This window comes from Zootoca vivipara, chromosome 1 (assembly GCF_965207765.1).
Source record: "Zootoca vivipara chromosome 1, rZooViv2.hap1.1, whole genome shotgun sequence".
NCBI classification, from domain to species: domain Eukaryota; kingdom Metazoa; phylum Chordata; class Lepidosauria; order Squamata; family Lacertidae; genus Zootoca; species Zootoca vivipara.
In genome coordinates, this window is record NC_142582.1 from 85156453 (window position 1) to 85183095 (window position 26643).

A 26643-nucleotide genomic window follows, 5' to 3' on the forward strand; every position below is an offset into this window, starting at 1 on the left:
GACCTCCAAAGAAGGAGACTCCACCACACACCTTGGTAGCAAATTCCACTGCTGAACAGCTCTTACTGTCAGGAAGTTCTTTCTAATGTTTAGGTGGAATCTTCTTTCTTGTAGTTTGAATCCATTGCTCCGTGTCCGCATTGCTTACAGTACAACTTGATGTGGTTCTTTTCTCAGAACTGGAAAATGGGATGTGGTCCCTCCAGCACAAGCTGTGTTCCATCCTGGTGAAACAGGAGCAGAACATCGCACCAGAACTTCCTGAGACTCAGCCGCCAGCTAATACAGTACCCATGTTGAACCTGAACCCACTGCAAAGGTTGCCAGTCCCTGAAGAGGTGAGTTTGCTGCATCATTGTTGTCTGCAATATAACAAGTTGTGGTGCAACTTATCCTCCTGCAAGCCCTTCATTCCAAAAGAAAGGGCTGTTATGTGGTGGAAGATAAAAGCTAGCCATTTCTTATTTTTGTTATGACTGATTTGAAATAAGTCACTAATGGAGAAAAGGGAACAGAGGACACCTAAGGCATGTCTGGACAGAGTGCTGACCCTCTTGCTCAGGCATCCCCAAACTTCGGCCCTCCAGATGTTTTGGACTACAATTCCCATCTTCCCCAACCACTGGTCCTGTTAGCTAGGGATCATGGGAGTTGTAGGCCAAAACATCTGGAGGGCCGCAATTTGGGGATGCCTGCTCTTGCTGATAGCTGTTATTTCATATGGAAGGCCCAGAATTACTAGGATCTGCATGAAAGTGACCCGTGGCAAAATACAGTCTAAAACAATAATAAATCTATAGAGTCAAACTCCTGCACCAATTGGTACCCTTTCCTAGTGGTACCTTCCTGCTTTTGTTCAAGGTTTAGCATTGCAGCGTTAAATCAGTCATGGGAGGAAACTGCCATCCAGATGATGCCCTATGATCCTCCGATGAAGGAATGTATAGAAATTTAAATTATTCCTCAGCTGCTTTCAGTAGTATGAGCCAGAAGGCAGCCATACCCACCCTGGGTTGAAAGCAGTGTGTTAACACGTGTCACCATCTGAAGAAGGCTCCACCCATGAAACCATGAAATCTAGATTTTAAAGTTACCGTACCTAACTATATCACATACTGTATAGTGATATAGTGATATCGTATATAGTGATAACTGCCCCTCAGGCTGGCAAAGGACCTGTTAGACTGTAACTGTCACTGCTGGGTGCTTTGTAAGGTCAGAGGCAGCATTAGGTTTTTCTTACATTACCTACAACAGGGGTGAGGAACCTGTAGCTCCATAGATGGTGTTGGACTCCAATTCCCATCAGTCCCAGCCAACATGGCCAATTGTCAGGAATGATAGAAGCTGTAGTCCAGTACCATCGGGAGAACCATAGGTTCCCCAACCCTGGCCTGCAGCTCTTCCTGTTGTCCGGAATAAAGTGAGTGATCGCCCTGATCTGTTGTAAAGCCCAGCATGGGTTATCTTCCTTCCACTTATGTTGGGTAAGGGAAACTGGATGCAACAAGCCAGCTACTCGAGCCAAACATGTACACAAACTTCCTTCTCTGTTTACACAGCTTGAACTCCCTGGGCCTGCAAATGCAGATCCATGTGGCGTGTGTGTGTGCATTTGACAGCCATACCAAGCTCCCTTCCTGAGCTGTGTTTACAGTATGAGGCAGTGTGAAATATCTCTGTTTAATGTTGTGTGTGTGTGTGTGTGTGTGTGTGTGTGTGTGTGTATGCCTTTGGTGGGAAAGGGATGCTGGTAAGAGGATTGCATTGGTGCAGCTGGGAACTAAGTGCTGTTCGTGTTAACTCTTAGTCTCATTTGATCAGAACCAGCTGTTGAGTGGTCCTGCAGAAGGCCCAGAGAACAGTAGAGGCTGTTCTCTATCTCCAAAGGCTGTGCAAATACTCCCAGCTCAAATTACAACAGATCAAAAGAGAGGGAGAGAATGTGGAGGAAAAGTTTAAATGGATTTTTTTAAAGGAGCTTGAGAAGAGAGGAGGTAATGACAAATATGATTCTGTCCACAAAGTGAATGCCACCTGTGCTATGCACCCTGGCAGCGCACCTGCATGATGCTTGGCAAAACACTCTTGTTTTGAATTGTGACTTCCCTGGAGACAACTTTTTAAAAAAGTTTTTGCTTGTCTTTGAGCAGCTGGCTTTTGGTATGCAAGTTGATAAGATGGAGAAGAAGGGCAACTGGAGGGCTGAGAAATAATTGTCATCAAAACAAGGAGGATTATGGCCGTAGTCACAGGGCATGCTGGTATTCACTATAAGTTTTGTTTCAGAGTAGGTTAGCTACCAACCGACCTGCACCTTCTGCACTCTTACCATGCATTTAGAAAGCTCCATAGCTCAATGATAGCTCAAAAGGCTTTTCATGTACAATACGCAACTGCTGAAAAAGTCCAGCTTCTAATGGCTGGAGAGGTGGCAAGCACCCAAAGCAGAGGAGGCAGCAGGCAGGCAAGGAACCAGCCTGGAAGTCCATAGGGATACTCTCGTGCAGAGTCCTCCCATTAGTCCCAGTCAGGGTGGTCAGACATAATGGGAACTGTAGTTCAGCAACATCTGTAGGGCCACAAATTCCCCAGACCTGGCCTTTGGGTTAACTTCTTCTCAAGCAGTGCAGAATGAGGGACATGACACATACAGCAAGCATGGGACTGGCCCTTCAGAATCACATGATTTTCCAGAGAATTCTGGTCTGTGGTAGCTGCATCCCAGCTCAAATTGTCCACCATTTTCTATTCTGACCAGAGGCTGAGATGGTGCAAGGAGCAGAGTATCAATGCCTGACCTTCATGGTTCCTGGGCTGAATGCCACGGTGTCTAATACTGTAATTCCAATCCCTGCATCTGAGAATTTCTTCCGTCCATTGTGGTACTCATAGGATCTGCTGCTCTCTGTGTCTACCCATGGCACAGAATTACAGCATTAGAAAAAGAAGTGCAGGCCTCATTGGCACCCAGAAGGGGGTCAGAAATCGCACCATACCTGTGCAGAGCTGCATCGTCTCAGAATGAACCCACCTATTCATTCATTCATTCATTCATTCATTCATTCATTCATTCATTCATATGGTTTCTTACCTGCCTCTCATCATAAGGTCCCAGGACAGGTAACAATAAAATATCCAATACAGAAGTGGCTAAAACCATTGCAATTATAAAACCTGTAAAACTGACCTCAAATGGAGCAGAATGATATGCATTCAGCAGAAGAGGTGTGTCCCGCATAAAAAAAAACCTTAACTATCAAAGGCCAGAGTAAATGATAAGAAGCAAATGATGGGCTGCAGTATGATGTTTTGCACCTTGTGAGTCTACATTGCATGGTAAAGCAGCCTGTTAATCTGCAGGGTAGAGTCATGCAAGAATTGCCTTTGCAAAATCAAACTGTTGCATTCTGTATTCTTACATACAGGCTCCCATAGAAATGACGCCCCAACCTGTAATCAAAGCTGAACCCAGAGAGGTGAACCAATTTCTAAATGTACCAACAGGTAAGAAAATAGTTACAGGTCGCTTTCATCAGCCCTCCAGCCTCATTATTTTAAAAACTATCTTTTGCAGAGTGGATCCTCCACCAACCCATTAGCACAAGCTTCTAAAGTGTCTCTCTCTCCTTCCTCAGCCCACAAAGGTTATTATGAGTGATGTCGGCTGTGGATGTGTGGGATTCACTTGTAATCCGCTGATGCTGCTTAACTAACCTAATGAGACTGCAAGAAACAATTGTTAACAGGGCACAATTACCTGAGTTCTCTGAGTACAGTATTAGTGCTTTCATGAGTCTCGTGTCTGTGTGCTTTATCCAACTAGCAGTGCTATGCCTCCCTTAGTGGGCTTTCTCATAGTCGCATGGCACTGACTAAAAACAGTGTACCTGTGAAATGCAAATGCCAATGTGCCTGGAGCTTGGGAAAACCTTTAGCTGGCCGTGAAACCCAAGATGCCAATGCTGTTTCTCAGCAGGCTGCTTTTTGTTTGGGGGTGAGTAGCCCACCAAGAGAAAGGGTATACTACCCTTTGCTAAACAAAACAACTATTTTTTTTTAAAAAAACGAAATGTATATACTACTGAATTGAAATAACACCTCTAAGTGGTTTACAAAGCCACATTAAAATTATCAGTAGAAGACAGCAAAAAACAGGTGTTTTAAAACATTCAAAGGATAATTGAAATCAACAGTAAGCAAAAGCAGATTGAAATACACGTCTAAATCAACTTGCCTAAACAAAAATGTTTTAAACAGGTGCTAAACAGAGAAAATACTTCTTCGCCATACATATGGGATTTGCTACCACAAGACTGTTGACTTCGATGACTTTAGAAAAGGATTAGGCAAATCATGGCAGCAAAGGCTAGCAATGGTTATTAAGTCATGATAGCTATATTCTATATCAGGGATGGGGGACCTTCAGCCCTCCAGATGTTGTTGGACTCCAACTTCTACTGGTGTCAGTGGGAGCTGGAGTCGAACCACATCTGGAGGGCAACAGGTTCCCCAGCTCTGTTCTGTATTCTGTCTCTGGGGTCAGAGTCGCTATGCCTCTGAATAGCAGCCCTTCTTCTGGGCTACCCATGGGCATCTGGTTGAACACTCTGAGAAGCGGAATGCCTGAACAGAGGGGCCTTTGGTCTGATCCAGCAGGGCTTCTGTTACAGTCAGACATTTTGAAGTTTTTTTGTTTCATTTTGTATAGGACATTTAGTGGCAAGCCATTAGAAGGATATTAGCGTATGGTGCCATGGGCGTACCCAGGATCAAAACTAGGGGGGGGGCAAGGGGAGGGGCCAAGGCACGGAAGGGGAGGGGCCACAAAATGGGCGGGAACGGTGAACTCGCGCTCCGCCGGGCTGTGCCCCTCCCTAGAAGCAGGGCTGGTGGGCGGAGGCGGAGCCCAGCCGAGCGGAGCGCGAGTTCAGCGTTCCCGCCCGCTGCGCTGCGCTCTCTGGTTCCCCGCCGCGCTTGGCCTTGCCAGAGGGCGCGACGGGGAGCTGGAGGGAGGGCGCAGTGCGGCGGGCGGAAACGGCGAACTCGCGCTCCGCCGGGCTGTGCCCCTCCCTAGAAGCAGGGCTGGTGGGCAGAGGCGGAGCCCAGCCCAGCGGAGCGCGAGTTCGGCATTCCCGCCCACCGCGCCGCGCTCCCTGGTTCCCCGCCGTGCTTGGCCTTGCCTGAGGGCGCGACGGGGAGCTGGAGGGAGGGTGCGGTGCGGTGCGGCGCGGCGGGAATGGCGAACTCGCGCTCCGCCGGGCTGTGCTCCGCCTCTGCCCACCAGCCCTGCTTCTAGAGTAGGGCAGCTGCCCTAACTTGCCCCGTGGTGGGTACGCCCTTGTATGGTGCCAGTTCTTATGTATCTGGTATCACTGTAAAGGATCTCAGTTTTGTTTCCAGATGGGTAATGACACCAAGAATGCAGCTTGGCAGTCATTAGCACACCACAGAGGGGTCTGCTCAGAACAAATGAGCACATTTATTTATTTGCTCTAAAATGTAATATCCTCCCCCTAGGCACTAAGCACTCATATTCAAGTAAGCAAGCAATGCTTCACACAAAATATTAGGCCCTCTTAAATGCTCAGCTCATTATTTACCCTCGCAAAACAGGCGTCTTTTGAAATGTGACTTTTAGCAAGCTCAGCATCTTCCACCAGCAGTCCATTAAATAAGGAGGAGAGGCAGCATCTAACAAATCCAGGTTCTGGTGGAAGATACAAGGGGAGTATGTTCCAGAAGACTTGTTGGGACAACTCTCATGATAGGAAAGGAGCAATTGAAGAATATAACTTGTCCAAAAGAATTTGGGGGGGGGGAAGTGACTGTCACACAATGGAATTCATGATCCTATATAAAGTTAAAGATGAGTGGGTTCACCTTGGGCTTCAGAAAAACTGGTTGTAATAGGCTTTAATGGGTAAGATTTTATGACTGGAGATTGGGGGGGGGGAATGCCAGGATGGGTGGGAGTTCCCAAAGATGGAGTTGATAAGGCTACAAATTATTCCAGTGGGAGGCATCTTAAAAAGACACTGCGACAGCACAAAAATACTTACAGCAGAGATGAAAATAAAAAAGGACATGCATAAGCAATGGGAAGAGAAACAGGCCACCAAGGACGAGCAGCTCAGATTTGTAAAAACGGCGCCAGGAAAGCTAAATAGCTGAGGCTGGCAAGCAATGCTAAGAGCAGCAAAATGGAGCAGTTCTGCAGTGGAACCAATTACTCAGAGGAGCTGGAAAGCCATCCACATGCTCTACATAACCAACCATTACAGAACAAAGAGTGGTTTTTCCCACCCCCTCCACTCCTTTCCTTGATTCATTTCCCCCTTTATCTGGATTTGAACTCAGATATCCATCTTACTGAATTTTGTGAATTGACTTGTGCATCACTGATGGAACAATGTGAATGAATGGCAATAACAACAAATCATCATTAAGAATCCAGTTATTTTGGTGCTTAGTCCAAGTGGCTCAAGCTTGCACCCCAGACCAAACATTTCCTGCTGTTTCAAGATAATCAAAGTTTGCTTGCATTGATAGAATCCTAGAGCTCACAGTACCACATGAAAACAAGTCCAAACCACTGCACAAAGATAGGAATATTCACCTATCAGCCCCTTGTCAAATTGCGCCACACAATACAGATCACAACATGCCCTGTGCATAATGGTGTGCACAGAACAATTTGCTTCAGATGAATTAAGCAAGTGAGCCAAGCTGCATATTATATCAAAAGGCAACATATCTCAAATAATTATTTCTCATTTAGGACCTTGATGTGGTCAAAACCAAATATTCATATGATGGCCACCATATTATATTAAGGCACGGCACTGAGCCATCTATACCATTTATGTTTACTTGACTGACAGCAGCTCTCCAAGATCTTGCTGGAAGTCTGTCTTTGTATGGGAAATCCTTTTAGCTGGTGATGCCAGGAACTGAACCTGGGACCTGTTGCATAGGAGATAATAAAATATTCACCCCCACGATTTAGCGCAAGCCTCTCTCATGAGCCTTAATACACCGTTATTGCCAGAGCTCATAAAGCAGTCTTCCTAGCTTAATTTATTCCTGCTTCATTTAAAAAAAAATCTGTGTTCAGTGAAATGTTTTAGTGTTGTTGTCTTCATGTAACCTTCCCTGTTTTTTTAGGGTCATGGGTTCAAACCCTACGTTGGGCAAAAGATTGATGCATTGCAGGGGGTTAAACAAGATGACCCTCACAGTCCCTTCCAAATCTATAATTCCTATGATTCTCCTAATATGCGTTGTCTCTTTCTTACTGCCTTGTTGTTCTGTGCCTCACACTCTTTTGTTCCGATTCTTCTCTCATCAAATACTTTCTCTCCTTCACTGTCCGTGCCTCAGTGTGCTGTTACTGTCTGCTAACCTCTGCTTTGTATCTCCCGCATTAGATGACCTGGTGCAGATGCCACCTACTCCTCCCAGCAGCCACGGCAGTGACAGTGACGGATCTCAGAGCCCAAGATCCCTCCCTCCCTCCAGCCCAGTCCGCCCTACTGCACGCTCCTCCACAGCAATCTCTTCTTCTCCTCTCCTCACAGCACCACATGTAAGCACAGAGCTGGGAAGCTCCTGTCGTGAATCTTAAGGCTCGGAGCACGAAGTTCAGGTTTAGGGTGGCTTTGGGCAGTGACCCCCTCATAAGGCGCACAACGGGAATGTGTGACAGGTCAGGATTGTGACAAGGATGGAGGAGAAAATAAAATGGTTTGCATTTTAAGTGTGAACTTTCCTAATCTGAACTTTCTGAACCAACGCACAGATGGAAATGCGGCTGCCCTTCAAAATTCACACTCCTCAGAATTTTGCAATGGGAGTTCTCCCAACAAAATATGCATATTAAAAATGTGCATAGTAGTTAAAATATTGTGCAAAAAGTCAGGAAAATTTGCTTGCCAAAATGCATATAGTAGACAAAAGTACATTTAAATGCACACAAAAATTTGTATTAATTTTTGTGCAAAATTTTGTTTTTTAAAAAATTGCAAACTAATGTAGAAATGGGGCAAGATGGACTTAAGATTGGAAAAATGAGAAAGTGAAATTGTCAGATTCACCCATCTCTAAGCGTGATGCTGAAATAATTCATAACTACTGGCAAAGGAGCTATTTTAAGGCACTTACTTATTATTCATATTCATTTCATTTCTATACCGCTTTATATCTTTAAGGGGGGAAATTGCAAAGTGGTTTACAATATTAAACATTAAAACGTCAAATAAAACGTAACAGGATTAAACAAAACAGAAGAAACTTAAAGTATACATTCAAAGCAACATAATTGACAGGAAACTAAAATCTTACCTTAAAGATTTCAAAATAAAACATTACAATGGAGGTATAAACTACAGAATGCACATTTAACACAGTAATTTTTTTATCTGAAACATTTCTAAAGAAAACATTACTAAAGGAAGTCAAATATAAAATGCACATTTCAAAGAGCATAGTTAGCAAGAGAGTAAAATATTGTCAAAAAGGTAGAACATATCTGTTACAGTTGGTGCCTATCCTGCCAATCCTGGTCCATGGCAGGCAGTGTCTGTGGAAGCTCAGGCTCCATGACCCAGGTCTGAGCTAGGAGACAGCCAAGAGGCATTTACATTGACCTCTGTCATGCATGGGGTTTTTTGTTTTTGTTTTTGTTTTGCCTTAGATTTTACAGTTCTCAGACTGCCTGGAGATTTGGAGTTTCACGGTGCGAAGCCATGAATGTAACTTGTAGTTAGGCCTTTCGGGTTGTGGTAATGAGGAATGCTGCTTCCCACCTCCCCACCCACCCCGCTCAAAGCAGTATATCAACCCCAAATTTGAAGCAGCACAATAGTGACTTTGGGGGCAAAGCCCTTCATTTTGCAGGGGAAAGTTGGGGACGGGATTGTTGATATGAATTCTGAAAATGTTCCTGCTTTTCCTTTTCACTTACAGAAATTGCAAGGGACCTCGGGACCCCTGCTCCTAACCGAGGAGGAGAAACGTACCCTGATTGCCGAGGGCTATCCCATCCCAACCAAGCTGCCTCTCACCAAAGCAGAGGAGAAAGCACTGAAAAGAGTTAGACGAAAGATCAAGAACAAGGTCTATAATTCCACTGAATTGGGAAAAATCAGGAGTGTGTGTGTGTGTGTGTTTGATTAATGTGAGCATGCTTCTTTAACTTGCTGCCTCATCTGAGGTTCGCCGGGTAAAATTAAATCTGTGTAGTGATAGGGCTTTGAATGCTGCCATAAGCTTTCTAGATCCAGAACTTGAAGTTCTTAAAAAACAACAACAACAACCATCAAGGGCATTTCCAACATCGCAGTTATTGATGAGAAGGATGATTTATTTAGCTATTCATTCTTGCTCAGGTGGACAGGGCCCTGCCCTGCTGAGCTTACAATCTAAAAATTGACACAAGCGCAATAGCAGATAAAGGGAAGGGAAATAGAGGCCGAGGTAAATGGGGAATCAGTATGCAGTTGTTTCTATTACAAGGTCTTTGCCTTAATGATGAACATAATATTGGGACAGGAGACAATATATCCCTTTGCAAGTCAAGACAAGGGCCCGTTTCGCACATCACACTAAGCTGAACCATGGCTTAGCATGAGCGCATGAGCAAGCAGACTTCCAACGAGGAAATGGCAGCTTTTTCACTCGTTCTGCTGCTGTACTATGCTGAGCTAAGCCATAGTTTAGTCTACCATGCTGTTGAAGCCCAGGCTCATGGTTTTGCTCTCTCCAAACTAACCACAGCTGTAACTAAGGTTTGTCCTATGGTTTGTGCTTTTTTTGTGAGAGCTAAAACACAGGCCTGAGTTTGTATGGCATGCTAAGGCAAACGATGGCTTATCTCAGCATGGCACAGCAGCAAAGGAAGCTGGAAGGAGCAAAGCTGCTGCAATCTGTGCACTGGGAGTCATCGTGCTTTATTGTTTATTTGTCCTCTTGTCCCAATATTATGATTTTCATGACTAAGACTCAGCCCGTATAACTGAAAGAACCTCCTCTCCTGGAGACATGTGTTTGCACTGAGCCATGGTTTGGCCTAGTGTGATGGCAGCATATGGGCCTTCTATCTAGAGAATTTGGAAAACTAGACATCCCTTCTTTCCCCCCCTCTCCCCCCCCCATATTCCTTTATTAATATATTTTAAAAGCTTTGAAGATCAGTATAAATGCACCATTCCATCAAAACTGTTTGCAGCATACTACTCATTCCCTTGTAACTTTGTGAGCATAATGGGCCTCTTGAGTGGTCAGTCTCATCAGCTAATTGCCCAAAAAGAGTTGTTTCTCACCAAGGTGAATGAGCAAGCAAATGAAATACTATGATATTTGATACGATATGAAATACTAACTGTGGACCACCACTCAATGTAAGTTCCCACATTACGAGCCCACGGTATGCATTAGTCACCTGTTGTGACTCAGACAAAGATACAGCCCATTGGGCCCAAGTGATTCAGCCACTTTGGGAAATTCTGATCCACAAAGAAGTTAAGTCATAGCCCTTGCTTATAAGTTGGTTTGCATTCTGATCATAATATTTGATTCAGCAACATGTAAGTTTTTACAACAGGATGTTAGGGTGACCTAAAAAAAGCTGTCAGGAGATCTCCAGCCCTGATAGAGGCATAATTTTTCAACTGGAAATTTTAGGAACTGAGTCGGGGAACTTTGGTGTGCAAAGCATGAGCTCAGCCCCACAAACACATGAAGATCCTTTGCATACACCATCAGATCATTGGCCCACCTAGCTCTGTGCTCTGCTAGGGACAACCATCCAGAGTCTCAAGCAGAGGATTTTATTTATTACAGGGGATTGAATCTGGAACCTTATGCAGGCAAAGTGTGTGTACTCTACCTCTAGCCTATAGGCCTTCCCAGATTGTGACACAGCAGCCAATTTAGGGCTGATCAACTGGACAGAGCAGGAATTTGATGTCAGAAACTGTTCCCAGAAAACCTTAAGAGCACACCATACTTTTTAATGCATATTTTCTTGGAAGACCTTCTGATTTTGATTATGAAAATAGACAACCAGGATATTAATTAATTAATTGTTGTCATGTGCATCTCCCCATGACCGCAGAAGGAGCACAGAAAGCAGAAGCCCAGCTCACATGCAGTTCCCATTTCAGCTGGCGCAAGAACATGCGAAAGCGCTCTGGGGAGTTATGTAGTGACAGGACTCTTTATACGTATGATTGTGTCGCTACCCACCCTAGAAATAGGGTTGTCAAATTTGCAGGTGACACAACTGTGATCGGGCTCATCTCTGATAAGGAGGGTGAAACGGACTATAGAGATGAGGTGGAGCGGCATAAATACAAAGAAAACAAAGGAGCTTGTGATGGACTTTAGGAGACAGAGGAACAAGGTCCAGCCACTTTTGATTGACGGAATTTGTGTGGAGAGGGTAACAACGTTTAGATTTCTAGGCATTGAGTTACAGGAGGATCTGTCCTGGAGTGTTAATACAAGGGGGCTTGTGAAGAAGGCACAGCAGAGACTGTATTTTTTGAGAACTTTAAGGAAAAACCATCTTCCACAAAAGATGCTGCTTGCCTTCTATCACTGTGCCATACAGAGCGTGCTCACGTACGGTTGATGTGTGTGGTACGGAAGCTGTACTTCTCAGAATAGAGCAAGGCTGTGTAGAATTATTAAAACAGCAGAGAGCATTATTGGCTGCTCACTCTCCACCTTAGAACAAATCTACACCACCAGGTGCCATAGAAAAGCACTAGACATTTCAAGAGATCCAACGCACCCTGGTCACCATTTCTTTGAGCTCCTGCCATCGGGACGGAGATATAGAACAATGCAGGCAAGAACAAGCCGTCTCAGGAACAGTTTCTTCTCTAGAGCGATTTTGGCCTTAAATGGAAAGCCTGGACTTTGAAGTCATCTTATTTTACTTGTAATTTTGTAATATATTTACTGTTTTTAATTAGATTTTGTTATTTTGGATTATGTGGAATGCTTTATCTGAGTGGATGTAGCAACTGAGTAATTTCGCTGTTCCCGCAAGGGGACAATGACAATAAAGATATCTTAAAAGATATGACACAGAAAATCTACAGGGGGGGGGTTGATCCCCTGCTAAATTTGCCCGTTTGCCCTCTGACGAAGAAATGACCAGTCTATAATTTGAATGGTAGGTTTATTTATACCCCGCCCTTCCCAGTCAGGGCGACTAACAACAGATAATATCAGCACAAGTATAAAAGAAACAATTCAGTTAAAATGCAGATTAATACAATGTTAAAATTCAAAATCTACAAATAAAATAAAACCATTATGAGATAAAACCTTAGGGGAGGGTAACCGTGGGGTCAGACTGCGTCAGTCCAAAGGCCAAACGGAACAGCTCTGTCTTGCAGGCCCTACAAAAAGATGACAAATCCTGCAGGGCCCTAGTCTCCTGGGACAGAGCATTCCACCAGGTCGGGGCCAGTACTGAGAAGGCCCTGGTCCTGGTTGAGGCCAGCCTAACCACCTTGTGACTCGGGATCTCCAGTATGTTATTATTTGTGGATCTTAATGTCCTCTGTGGGTCATACCGGGAGAGGCGGTCCCGTAGGTACGAGGGTCCTAAGCCGCATAAGGCTTTAAAGGTCAAAACCAGCACCTTAAACCTGATCCTGTACTGCACCGGGAGCCAGTGCTGTTGGTAAAGCACTAGATGAATGTGATCCCGCGGCCGGGACCCCGTAAGGAGCCTCGCCACAGCATTCTGCACCCGCTGGAGTTTCTGGGTCAGTTTCAAGGGCAGCCCCGCGTAGAGCGAGTTACAATAATCAAGCCTAGAGGTGACCATTGCATGGATCACTGTGGTCAGATCAGGTTGAGAAAGGTAGGGGACCGACTGCTTAATGTGGCGAAGATGGAAAAATGTCACCAATGGTAACCATTGAGGGTTTTGTTCAGCAAAGGGAACAGCGCCTTGATGTGGGGTAGAAAGGATTAACTCCCCCAAGTGCTGGGACCCTGATCCAAATTTGGCTTCTCTGTGGCTGCTTTTAAATTCTAAAAAAACAAAACGAAATGTGGGTGATGCTATTCACATCACATTTAGTTTGACTTTGACCCCTTAGAACAGCTTTCCCTACTCACATACTCCCTAGATAAATTATTATTATTGAACGTTTTTAATTTTTAATGCTGTATTGTGCATCGCTGTCAAGTTTTCCCTTTTCTCGCGAAGAGGCCTATTCAGCATAAGGGAATTTCCCTTAAAGAAAGGGAGAACTTGACAGCTATGGTATTGTGTTTTTAATATTCGATTGAGAGCCGCCCAGAGTGACTGGGGAAACCCAGCCAGATGGGCAGGGTATAAATAATAAATTATAATTATAATTATTATATTAGCTGTTTTGGACCTCCCATCATCTTTGACCATTGGTCATGCTGGCTGGGGCTGATGGGAGTTGTAGTCCAAAACACCCAGAGGGTGCCAGGCTGGAGAGTTACTATATGGGAACTGTTCTTCAGGAGCTTACATTCGCATTTCTAACGTTGGCATTCCTCATTCCTTAGATTTCTGCACAGGAGAGCCGCAGGAAGAAGAAAGAATATGTGGAGTGTCTGGAGAAAAAGTATGTTCTTCTCTCTGAGCTTCCATGCTACATTAACTCTAGATTTGTAAGATCAGTAGTTTCTTTTGTACTTGGCTGCATCATGAGAATTACTGGAGCAGCGTGACCCTCTTGCAGAAGTGGCACATTCTCTTAAGTCTCTTCCCTAATGCGTCCCTGCTTTAGGAAAGAATCGTGCTGTTGTCAAAGTCTTGAATGTAATGATTCAAGAAGTCCACCAGCTACCCAGAGAGTAAGATGCACATCTAATAAATAAATGTATGAAACGATATGTGCTTAACGATATCACTTAAATCAAATGTTTCACCATATAACAATTATGTAAATTAAACTCGAATGCCAAGGGAGAAAGATTGTTCTCCAGCAGCCTGTTCAAAACCCCTTGAGCTTTCAGTGTGCTTTCCCAAGCACTGCAAATAGTTTAATAAAGATGGAAGGAGAAACCAGAGTTGTTATAGCACAAATTCCTTAGTTCCTGTTCCCATGAAAGGAATTTGCTGCTGGGTGAGATGTCCTTGAATCTGTGTCCTTGAATTCAATAACAAATGTGCTATTCTTCATGGATAGCCAGGTACCACCATCTCACTGATCCTCATCCTTGAAAAAGGGAGTGGGAGGGAGAAGCATGGATCAGTGAATGAGGCGGTAGCTTTTGTTACAATAAGCATCCATGAAGCTTATTGGATGACTTTGGGTCAGTCACCATCTACTTAGCCTAACCAACTTCTCTGTTCCATAGTGAAGGTAAATGCAGTTAGAATTGTAAAGAACTTTGTACATAGAAAAATGCTATATGGGAGATAACAAGAGTTTCTTGCAGCATATTCTGCACAATGGGCACAATGTAAGAAGAGCAGGAATACACCTTGATGTTGCGATTAATGGTTGTTTAATAGCTTTACAGTATTTCCTGTTGCATTTTGTTGTACTTTTGTGAATGGCACTGGATCCCCCCCCCCAATTGAAGGGTGGCATATAAATCTGAATAAGAAAATATAAAATTATACTTCCTACAAACAGGGCTTATTCAGCCCTGATTTCTACGTTTTCAGCTGCAGCATTGGTTTAAGGGTAGCCATATGTCCTCTTTTTCCAGGACACATCCTCATTTTCATGGGTTTGTAAAATGAGAGTTGTCCAAGCGATTCATAGTTAAAAGTAGGCAAATGTGTCCTCTTTTTTTTGCTCTTCAGAATATGAAAACTCAATATGCTCAAACTGTCTTGCCCTTGTGAGCAACCTGGCAACTAAATTCTACACCAGCTGAAGTTTCGGAACCGTCTTCAGAGGCAGCCCCAAGTACAACGTATTGCAGTAATCTAGGTTACCAGAGCATAGGCAGATGTTAGGCTACCCCTGCTCAGATATGGGTGCAGCTGAGCCACCAGCTGAAGCTGATGGGAAGGCATTACATGTCACTGAGGCCACCTGAGCCTCAAGCAACAGCAGTGGACTCGGAAGAAGTACCTGTTCTTTCAGAGGGAGTGCAATCTTATCAAGAGCAGACCACCTTCCATTCATCTTTTCTAGGGAACCACCCACTAATAATGCCTAAATCTTATCTGGATTGGCTCTAATCCAGTCCATAACCAACGCAAGACAATGGTTCAGCACTGCCACCCCTGCAAATGTAAAAGGAGAAGTAGAGCTGTGTGACATCAGCATATTGCTGACAACGTACTCCAAAATTCTGGATGACCGCACTCAGCGGTTTCATGTAGATATTAAACAGCATAGGAGATAAAATCCAACCCTGAGGAACCCCACCATGAAGGCTCCATGGGGCCAGATAGCACTCCCCAAGCATCACCCTCTGGAAATGACCATTCAAGTAGGACTGGAACCACTGCAAAGCAGTGCTGCCCACCCCGAACCCAGACAGCCACCCCAGAAGGATACCATGATTGATGGTATCAAAAGCTGCTGAGAAGTCAAGGGGAATTAACAGGGACATGTTTCTCATCTCTCTCCCAACAGAGCTAATCACACAGGGCAACTGAAGTAGTTTCTGTACCGAAACCCGGGCCTAAAACACCAATTGAAATGGATCTAGGAAATCAGTTCCCTCCAAGAGTAAAAATGAGTGTTTCTTGTTATGCAAATAGCATCTGAGGGGAATTCTGAGCAGCCTTGGGACTGGAGTGGGAAGGGAAGGTTAACTCTCTCTTTCTGCCACAGTCTTGATAAAATTGCCTCTCCAAATATGTTATTTGCATTTCAAGGATCTCCAGAATGGCACCAGTGCAGCTTCTCTTGAAATGCAAAGAGCAGCAGCTGAATGTAAATCCTGTTGAACCTAAGGGGGGGGGGTTACTTATGAGTAGGCATGTGTAGGATTGCAATGGCAGAGAAGCTATTTTGTCAGGACCATTATAGGGACAGAAAGAGTTAAAGTCCCCCCCCCCCACTCTAACAGTTTGGGGACTGCTGGAGCTTCCTTGCTACTGTTATTTAAATCACAAAACTGTGAATGTTAACTGCAATTCATAGCTGCATCTACAGTAGGTTAGCGCTTAAGGGTGAGATTTTGGAGGTGGCTGTGCATCAGGCTGATGGATTTCTTTATTTCTAAAATGGGGCTTGTTTTTACTTCTCCAGGGTTGAAAGTTATACATCTGAGAACAATGAACTGTGGAAAAAAGTAGAGACCTTAGAAAATGCAAACAGGTGAGGAGAACCCACATTTGATCTTTGACTGAAGGATGGTGCCAAGCAAGGGAGGTCAGGGGAAGGCTGGGAACAAAAAGAGAAGAGATTTCTTGGCGGACTTTGGCTTACCCCAAAGTATAACTTTTTTATTTTTCCAGCAGCAGCAGCAGCAGCTAGTCAGCTGGGTTTGGTTAGCAAATGAGGAATGTTTGTGTTATGACAGCCAGGAAGGAACTTTTGACAGATGGAGGTGCAGATGGGGGCACCTCTGAGTGGACCATTTCCTCCTGTTCTCGAGAACCTGCCCCTCTCCCAGTGGCCTACCTGGCCTTGGGGCCAACTGGCTGACAGCTGAAGTGAAATTAATTGTAGATTGGTTTCTTGGGAGAGTGCTTGCCAAGGTTAGGTAGGTATAAGCTGGAATCATTATCCCGGGAAGCATTCTATATAGCCAAGGGTGAGGAACGGGCCATGGTGAACAAGAGTCAGCGACCAGGACGAGGGTTAAGTGGGCCTGCATTGAAGGGAGCAAGGAAGTCAGTCCTGGCTCAGTCACTGAAGTTCACCAGCCAAATGTCCAGATTAGAAGCTGATCTTTTGGAAGGGTTTTATAGATGGGTGGGGTGGGGTGGGGAGGCAAAAAACACAACCAGCTGAGCTCAGAGCCAATCAAGATGCCTGAAGGAACAGGGGACTGTGTGGAGTTCTACTTTCCCCCCAGGCCTTCTATGAGTGGTTGAGGACCTGGCCTTTCGTTGCATTAAATGAAACTCTTTTCTGTGTTCTTTGAGGTGCGGAGAGTGTTACCTAGAAAAGAGTCTAGCAGCTACATGAGGAGCAGTTTTAGGGGAGTTCTTATGGCAGGCCTGTTAGCAAAAAATAGGCTGGGAACAGAATGCTAAACTGCTGCCCTCAGAATCAAAGGCCACACCTGCATGTAAAGCACATGGCTTCCTCTTAACGATCCTGGGAACTGTAGATCTGAGAGGGGGAAAGTACAGTTCCTGGGATTCTTGCCTCAATCTGGGGGAGAGTTGTCTCTGTACGGTTCTGGTTTAGGTTTTGGTGTGGTGCCACCCCTTCTAAGGCACCACACTTGCCATAACAAAGAAGCAGATATTGCCTCTTGCCGTGAGCTGGGCTTCTGCCTGAACAATCCTTGAGACCCCCTTGTTCCCGCCTGGCAGAATCTCTGTCCAAGGAATTTGTTTCTTTTGATGCTTATGGAGAAGACAAAATATCCGCTTCATGTAGCAATGGGAGAAGACAACAGGGGGGACCGGGAGTTTTGCCTAGCCTCCCATGAAGGGCCAAAACCAAAGTCACAGCACATAAAACATATGCAAAAGACAACAGGTTTGGGGGCAACACCTCCACATCCTAGACTAGGCTACTGTGCTCTAGTTTCACTCTTTTTCTCCATGCATGCCCACAGGCTGGGGTCACATGAATAGCTTTTTCAGCTTTACAAATGTATTATCCACACCAAGAGGTGCTGAGATGGAAGAAGGAACCAGGAGTACAGACTTTTCTTTATAGAGGATTCACTTTCTGTCAGGGGAAGACAATGTGTTGCCGTCCAGATATTCTGGATTACAACTCCCATGATCTCCAGCATAACTACCGTAACAGTCAGGAATGATGGGAGTTGTAGTCCACAACATCTGAAGGGAACCACATTGGCTTCTCCTGGTCTAGGTGAGCAATGCAGAAACAGGACCTGGTCTTCTCTTTCCAGCATTCCCATTAGTCACAAACAGTATGGGCTTATTTGCCCTCTGAAATGCACCCAAATTTCTTCTGTGGGCAGAATTAAGGCATTCCTTTGTGATCAGCATATGTATGAATAGTGCAGGAATAAAGCACCTCTAGAGGAGCTTCACAGCATGGTTTGCTTCATGTCCTTGTGTAATCAGCCTTAGATGCTCCCTTCCCAGGCTCTTCCCATCAGGCTTTCTGTAATCTGCAAGACTTTAACCAAATGGGGGAAACTATCATCAGTGACCCTGTTATCCAGGACCTATCCCCTCACTTAATCTTGCCAGCACACTTGACCTTGCACTTGAGCTCCTTGCCCTCATTCAGAGACTCTTTGTCACACTCATTTCCTCTGATTGCCTAACAGCAGCTTCTGACCCTACCTTTGTGGCTTGATGCTGCTCCCTAGAGACCCTGGAAGCGTTGAGCATATTCTCCGCTTTTCAGTAGCTAAAGTAGCTATGTTGGTGGTTGGTGACTGCCATCTGCTGGGCTTTTTATGAATCCTTGTGTTCAGTTTATGAACCCTTTCTCCCATGAATTCTGGAGTTCCGCTTATTGTTGGTTGTATTTGGAATAATAGACCTCCCCTGCCCTGCCCCCCATCTCACTCTTTCTTCCTCTCCTGGTACTTCTGTTTGTCTGCATCAAAGCAGTTATTCTGAAATGGTTCCCAGGTCTACGTACTCTAATCCAGCTCTAATCTGAATCCATGGTTCACTATGTGCAGCAGTAATTACGTCACATCCTCAAACCGTTCACACTGTTCTTTTAAAAGATAGCAGCTACTGGGAAAATAAACAACCCCAGCATTATACCTATGGACAAATGAGGTTTTCAGGCATTAATCCCTAAGGCTATTAACATTTTTGGGGTTTAACAAAATTAGGCATGTAACCTGCCACTGTGGGTGTGCAAACCCTACCATGGTAGAGCAGTTCATAAGATAGTTTCTATGTTAAAAGTTGAAAGGGTCTGTAAATAATGTAGCGTTAGCTAAAGGAGCATCTCATTTCCATGACTTGTTCTGAAGTGCTTACATCTTCACCGGAACATTGAATTGATTTTTACATTTCATATCTTACATAGTGCATATAGTATTTCTGGAAAAAAGAACATTGAAAGTATTAAGCTCAGGCTACTTAAGACCTCCAGGTATAGGGCGGTATATAAATTCAATAAATAATAACAATAAATAATAAGTTTCTGAATTTGTAATGTCTTTGGATTTCTTTCTGTTTCTTTCTTTCTCTGATTTTTTTAACAGTTTCTTTTAAATGTAAAAAAAATTGCTCTCTCATAGGACTCTCCTGCAGCAACTACAAAAACTGCAAGCTCTGGTAGCAGGGAAAGTTTCTAGGCCATATAAAATGGCTTCCACACAGACAGGGACCTGCTTGATGGTAAGGTCTGCATGCTACCCATTCCTTGGTTACTTAAGTCCTGAGCTTTATTTCTTCATTGTGTACATATATCTCATTTTTCCCCCAGGTGGTCTTGGACTTGGATGGTGTTTGACCCATTTGACCAGATTTGTGGTTTGTCTCCCCCAGACAAACCCAAGAGTGGTAATCCAAGAAGAAACATTTGTTACAGTTCATGTTTTGTTTGGAGGGAGACAAATCATAAGTCCTGCTGGGGGGGGGGGAGGTGTCGTTCTTCTATGGGCAAGAATGAGATGTTTTAGTTTAGTGGTCTCTGAATTTTGTTTCTCCTACTTTTCTTCTAAATGTGGTTAAAGTGTCTAGGACTAGGGCCATCCAGTTTCAATTCCCACTCAGCCACTAAGCTCACATTGGACCAATTACTTTTTCTTTGCCTAGTCTACCTCACAGGGTTGTTGTGAGAATAACCAGGGGTGGTGGTAGTCATGTATGCAGCCCTGGGCTCATTGGAGGAAAGGCAGAACAGAAATGGAGTAAATAATTTGTTTTAAAACCTGAATGTAATGCTAACATTCAGATGTCAGTGGTTTGGTTTGCTTGCAAGTATCATATTGGCATTTGGGATTTTAATGGAATAAGTACAGTGGTACCTTGGTTTACAACCATAAGCCATTCTGGAGGTCCGTTTGTAAACCAAAATAGGTTGTAACCCAAGGTGCGCTTTCGCCAATGGGGCCTCCCACAAAAAAATTGTTCGTAATCCCCCCAAAATGGGTTGTAATCCAAAAAAAGGTTGCAAACCGGGACACACACTTCCGGGTTTGACGTGTTTGTAATCCAAAATGTATGCAAACCAAGGTACCACTGTACACACATCTAAACTAAATACTAAAGTAAATATGCGCTTAGTAACTGAATTATGTTGATTTTCACAGTACTGTAATAGTTTGTGATTTCCTTCTTTTCTCCTCAGTTGACTTGTGTGAACTCGTGTACATATCCACACCCTGTTTGTTGACTGCACTGACTATTTCTGCTGCATCTCCTCCACAGGTCCTCGTTTTGTGCTTTGTTCTGGTTCTGGGCTCCCTAATGCCGTGTCTCCCAGAATTCTCTTCAGCATCGCAGACGGTAAAAACAGCTCCAACGCCAGACATATACACAACCAGTAAAAGTGAGTCAAGTGTTACTAATTGTTACTAAAGCCCTCTTGAAGAGCCAGAACTACCCCAAATCACTGCTGAATCCAGCCAGCCATTTCCTCAGACGGTGCAGATTATCCTTCTGTCTTAAGGGTAGCTCTAGCAAAGGCTGCATATGTATCATACATTTAAAGCCCATTACTTCTTCCAAGGAATCCTGGGAACTGTAGTTTAAGGATGCTGGGAATTATAGGCCTATGAAAGGCAAACTACTGCTCCCATGATTTTTTTGGTGGGGATGTGCTTTAAATGTATGGTGTGTAAACAGCCAGTCTTGCCCCTGTGGTTTGTTTTATTTACAAGAGTGTATCATTTGAACAGAGCAGTATTTCCCAAACTTGGGTCTCCAGCTGTTTTTGGATTACAGTTCCTATCATTCCTGACCACTGGTCTTGCTAGCTAGGGATGATAGGTGTTGTAGTCCAAAAACAGCTGATGGCCCAAGTTTGGGAATCACGGATTAGAGTGATGCATTGCTCTTGTTTCCTGGGTGACCTTTCCTCCAGAGCTGCTTGCTCATTTATTCATTACATGGTCCTATGGCCTAGCTGTACAGTAAAGCTTCATTTGCCTTTTAAAGGATTCATTCTCCTCTTCCTCAGACTCAGATGCTTCTTCTCCTGTTCCTCCCACTATGGGAAGTAAACCAATTAGCCAGGAAGTTTTCTTGACCTTGGAAGATAAAGCCCAAATTCAAATAAACATGTGATCTTCCAGTTCATTTGTTCACTCTTGGCCTGCCTTTAAAATTGTGCTGAGAGTTTTTTTAGGAGACTCCTACTCACAAAGCTGCAACCCCCAGAGGTCTCTGGGAAGAGGCATTGCGTGTTAAACCACTCTGATAATTGTAGCTCTGGTGGGGAATAGGAGGTCTCCTGATAAACCCTTAACAGACTACATTTCGCAGGATTCTTTGGGGGAAGCCATGATGGTTTAAAGTGGTATGATACTGCTTTAAAGTGCAAATGGGGCCTATATCTGTCACTCCAACTCAGCCCTCTGATCTAAAATCCTTCTTTGGGCTAATGAGTCTCCTTAACACACACGGCAAGACAAGCTGGAAACAAGGGTCTGGTTCCCACATAAACCTGTGGGCTCTGTACCACTTTAGATTTGTACAAGGAGTGTACTTGGGAGGGGGATTGATATTATAGAATGCTTCCCCATTTTTTAAAAAATCCTGTAAATAGAGAGCTAGCTTGCCAAGGAGAAACACAGGCAGCTGCCTTGTACCCGGTCAGCCTCATTGTCCATTGAGCCCTCGGAGAAGGCAGCTTCCTTTGTTACTCCCTGACCACGCTAGGTTTCTCCTTCATACAGATTTCCTCTTTGTGGAAAATTAGATGTCATGGAAAAGGGAGCACATATTTCGCCTGCTTAAAGTCCCTAATGTAGCACAGTGAGCCATAAACCTCACAGTGTGACTTTGGGTCAGTCACTATTTCTCAGCCTTATCTATCATAGAGGGTTGTTGTGATTCTCTACTGGTGCCAGGGAACCTCTTAGCTCACTGGGAAAGGATGGGGGAAATATTTAAAAAGTACATAAGAATTATTTATTCAGTTGAGGCCTCACCTGCAGTCTGAAATGCTACAGTCGAGACACTGGCTTGCCAACCTATCTGCTGTTCATGAGCACTAGGTCTAAGTATTTCATCTCAATTGAGTTGGCATTTTGGAATGGGGGGATTTAAAATCTCCAATAACCTACTAACAGCTGGTACCCTTTTGTTGTGTACGGCCATAGGCAGGATGATCTGCTTTAAAGCCTGGCAGCATGGAGGTCACAACCAGACCTAAGTTGTTTGTTTATGGCTCAGCCAACACTCAGTAAGGAGGCAGCTGCAATGTGTATATTGGCCCTTGGGTAGCCAGACCAGCTGAAAGCCTTGAAGAGAGGAAGAATAGCGCTCTCTCTCTCTCTCTCTCTCTCTCTCTGAACAGATGGCCTGTTTTAAAGCCCTCGAGCAGTTGGGATAGTCTGTTTTATAGCCTCAGTGGCAGTTTTAGTAGTGCTTTTTCCTTATTGCTTTTGTATCCCAACCATCCCTTAAAAACCTGGAACAACATATGTAGGCTTCCCATTCAAACCCTGATCAGGCTCAGCTCTGTTTAAATACAGGCATGGAGCTGCAAAGAGGAAGGACTTTATTTGCTCCTTAAAGGTACAGATATCATGTTCAAAGGTGCTGCCACATTCTTGGCCCAAACAAAGCAGCAGCCTATAAATCACAGCGTCTGTGTGGCAACTTCTCCACTCTGTAGCAGCCACCAAGAATCTCTGGTATTGGCTTGGTATATTCTACATACAACATCCACATGGAAGTAGCACTGCACAGCCATGACCACCGTGTGAAGAAGTTGTTACCATAAGGGTGTTGTTTTGCAGAAACTTATTTGGAAGGCCTGCAATATATAGACTTGGCCCCAACTCTGGTGTCAAAGGGTTCCGCCGGTGGTCAGAAAACATTTTCATGTAGTTTTGGGATGTATTACGATCACATGACACCATTTTATGAAAAATAAATTTGGGTCCCACAGCTGGATTTTAGGAAGAAGTGTTTTTGTTTCTTTGTCCTGAAATTATGGGACCTGAAAGTGGAACTATATGGGTCTCCTATGAAAACACACCCACTGAATTCACTCTAGTGAATAATATTGGGCAGGTATCCGACAACTAAGTTTTCTGACAGTTGCCACTTTTTTTCTGGCCTGGTTTTTTAGCCTCCAGGAACTGCATGACAGGCAGAAATGGAATGTGTGCAGCTTTTACTCCTATGGAGATGCAGCAGATGAATGCCTCACCTGCTAGATTTCTGCTTGCTGTGAAGCTGTTGAGAACAAGAAGGGGAGGGAATGCAAAGCCTTGCAATACGTTTGTGTGTGATGGTCAAGATGTCTCTATATTCTGTGACTGGCTTTATCTACATGCCTTGGCACATTGGAGTGGGCTGGGAACAGCCTCGTGAAGTTCCTGTTCTCAGCCCTTAACAAAACTCTCCCTTTTCAGTTCAGTCACGGCGCCTTCTGTTCTATGATGAGCATGGGGGCTCCCTTGAGGAAGGCTACAGCTCCTTCATCTCTGTGGAGCCTCATGACAAGTGGGAGGCTGACCAAAGCCAAAGCGAAGAACAGCGACCTCAGGAGCATGTGCACAGCCCCCTGGCTGTGGCCCACGAAACAGCCAAATACCTGCACAAACCCCACCAGGAGGGGCCAGATCAGAACCAGACCAGCTCAGCTCTCACTAACCCCAAGAAGCCATTCCAGGAGAGGTAAGCAGGTGTGGGGCTTTCGTCTCTTTCCAGCTCATACCAACTATATTCCATCTCTGAAGTGCGACGTGGGGTCCAAACAGGGTTGCCAACTTTAAAGAAAACCACTAACCGCTACTCCTGTGCTTTTAACAGATCTGCAGACGTCAGGCACTCCATGCCATAACATCACTGCTGATTGCAGTCTTCAAGAGTCACAAGGGCAGGCTGTGTTTTTTCTTCTCTGTTTGCAACCATAAACCTAAAGTTTCTGATCCTTCCCTGAGACCTCTTGCGTGCACAGCATAAACTCTTAACTCTGAGCTATGTTCCAGGGTTTTCCAAACTTGGGTCTCGAACTGTTTTTGGACTACAAGCTACCAGAGATGATGGGGACTGTCGTCCAAAAGCAGCTGGAGAACCAAGTTTGGGAAAACTTGGTCCAGGCAAAGAGAACCCCACCCCACTCAACTGACAGTGAGAAATAAGGAAATAGGAGAATCTTCCGAGGAACCTCACTAGCCAACCTGAAAAATAGAACAAAGGATTTTGTGTTTTATCTGTGCTTGTTTTGAGTCCCAGTTCTGGGGGGTGGGGGTGGGTGGGATATAAATATATAAAATGTTGTTGTTGATTATGAGGACAGAGTTGAGAAATAAATAGCAGGTGACAAAATGACTGACTGGTACTTTTTCCCTTTCTTTCTGCAGAGACAGAACCTCCAGTGATGCAGCTGAATACTTGTAGCAGCTGCCAACCCTCGGGGCCTCTTCCGTCTGGGTGGAGGATCCTTTAGTAGATGCCTGGTCAAGGCTGAAATTCCATGCATGCTTACCTGGGAGTATGTCCCATTGAACTTGGTGGGGCTAAAGTCTGAGTGAGCATGTGTAGGATTACACTGTAAGGGGTGTGGGTTGCAACCCTAAACACACTTACTAGGGGAGAAGGTCCATTGGTGAGAATGGGACTTCCTTCTGCGTAAACATGCATAGGATTGCACAGCACATGGGAGAGGATGTTCCATTTAGACACCTCCAAAGTGGCCCTGAGTTCTGCCTCTTATACACTCGATTCCCAGTGTCAAAATTGCATTCCCCACAATCAGGGATTGCGTCTGGCAACTTGGTCAGAAGCCTCGGTCAGCCCTCTAATTTACCCCCACTCACAATCACCACGTCCACTGGTTATGTTCTTTCCCCTCTCTGCAATATGTCACCACAAGTTACCAACTTCTTGGCACACAAATCTGTACTATATAAATTTCCCCCAGCCGTGTCTGTCTCTGTGTCAGAAAAAGCTTAATTTCTACTTTGTGACTTATTTCTACATAGTTACATAAAAAACAAAATATGAAAGAATTCAAAGGCAGAGACATATTACAGTTAAATGTTCAGATAAGAGAAAGAGAAAAACGTTCTTCAAAGGAGGCTTTCCCCCATCAAACATTAAGCAGAGTTCACAAAGTACCCCTATGAATCAGTTCCTCTGTGATGAGGAACACACTTACCTGGGAATAAATCTTATCCCAGTTCTTGGCTCTCTTTGCAGACAGTCTTTTCATTCAATTTTCTCTAGACAAGCCACCTCAAGGGCTCCTTTTTATCTATCATTTCCCCCTTTAAAACATGAGACTGCAGATTGGATGAGCCTCCAGATCAGCTACCTAAGGAAAAGGAAGATTTGGCTGGCTCTGTCTCAATACACTCCTCCTCACTCTGCAGAGATGGTAGGGACGAGTGTATGTTCCTTGCATGTCCCCCATTCATTTAATGTTTCCTGGTGACATTTGGGACAGATGTAAAAGTCAGCAAGCTGCAGCCCTGGCTTTCCTTTCCAAAGTTTATGTAGGGATGGAGAGATCCTTCAGAGCAATTCTTCTCCAGTCAAGTCCACCAGGGACCAACACATATCGCTGCAGCCTCCTCACCCCACCCCTAAAACACCCTTCTCTCTGTCCCAACCCAAAACCAGCATAAAGAACCACTGTTCCATAGTTAGACATGCTGCTGGGCATAGTCCATGCGTGCCTCAAGTTCACATGGTTGTACAGAGACCAAAAGCAGAAATTGTTTGTACATAATGAACCTTATTTTGTATTATTGCCAATCCCTTAAGATATTGTATTTTGGAGACTCTCAGATCCTATTTTCTGTATTGTATTTTATTAAGAGTTATTGCGAGCTTGGCCTCTATGAACTTCCTCTCTTTGCAGGTCGCTGTTTCCTCTTAGTCTTAGCAGCTGTTGTTTGCCTAGTTTTCTTTTTAAATACTATATATCGCTCTTTTCCTTCTGTTACTAGCTCTGCAATTGCTTTGGAGCAGCAAAATTAAAAAAAAAGATGCAGCATCAGCTCTGTTGTTCAGATTCTTCATTATTTAATTGAGGGGTTATTAATTTAGCAAATCTCAGTGCAAGTGCAGGCCTGCCATCACTCACAGAATAATAGCTGTGCTCTCCCTTTGTGAGCAGAGGTCTCTGAGCCGAGCAGTGTTTCTCTGAGGGCTTATACAGAAATGTTAATTACTAGGGAATGATGACAGCAGCTTCCCTCCTAGATCTATCATTCTGATAGCAATACCCCGGTAGCTATTGTATTATAATAATATAATTATAATATAATATACTTATAATATAATAGATGAGGAAGAAATCTTGTTGCATGGGAACTATCCTTGCTGGTAGGAGAAAAGCACATTTGCTTTTCAAAACAAGCAAATAAAAGATGTGCTATTATTAAATTTGCACATCGCTCTATACTCAGGGTAGTTCA

The 26643-nt window shown here is 44.3% G+C and overlaps 1 protein-coding gene across 1 annotated transcript in view; it reads left to right on the forward strand.

The window, feature by feature from the left end:
• The window catches only part of CREB3L1 (cAMP responsive element binding protein 3 like 1), an 83318-nt gene extending 57096 nt beyond the window's left edge, over positions 1-26222 (forward strand). Inside the window, exons 3-12 of the mRNA XM_035115505.3 lie at positions 178-338; positions 3429-3507; positions 7431-7588; positions 8968-9117; positions 13567-13625; positions 16224-16292; positions 19336-19435; positions 20471-20591; positions 23629-23893; positions 24583-26222. Of these exons, the coding sequence (XP_034971396.2) occupies positions 178-338; positions 3429-3507; positions 7431-7588; positions 8968-9117; positions 13567-13625; positions 16224-16292; positions 19336-19435; positions 20471-20591; positions 23629-23893; positions 24583-24619 (1199 nt within the window). The 3' untranslated portion in view covers positions 24620-26222. The remainder of the gene's footprint in view (positions 1-177; positions 339-3428; positions 3508-7430; positions 7589-8967; positions 9118-13566; positions 13626-16223; positions 16293-19335; positions 19436-20470; positions 20592-23628; positions 23894-24582) is intronic.
• Positions 26223-26643: the final 421 nt, after the last annotated feature.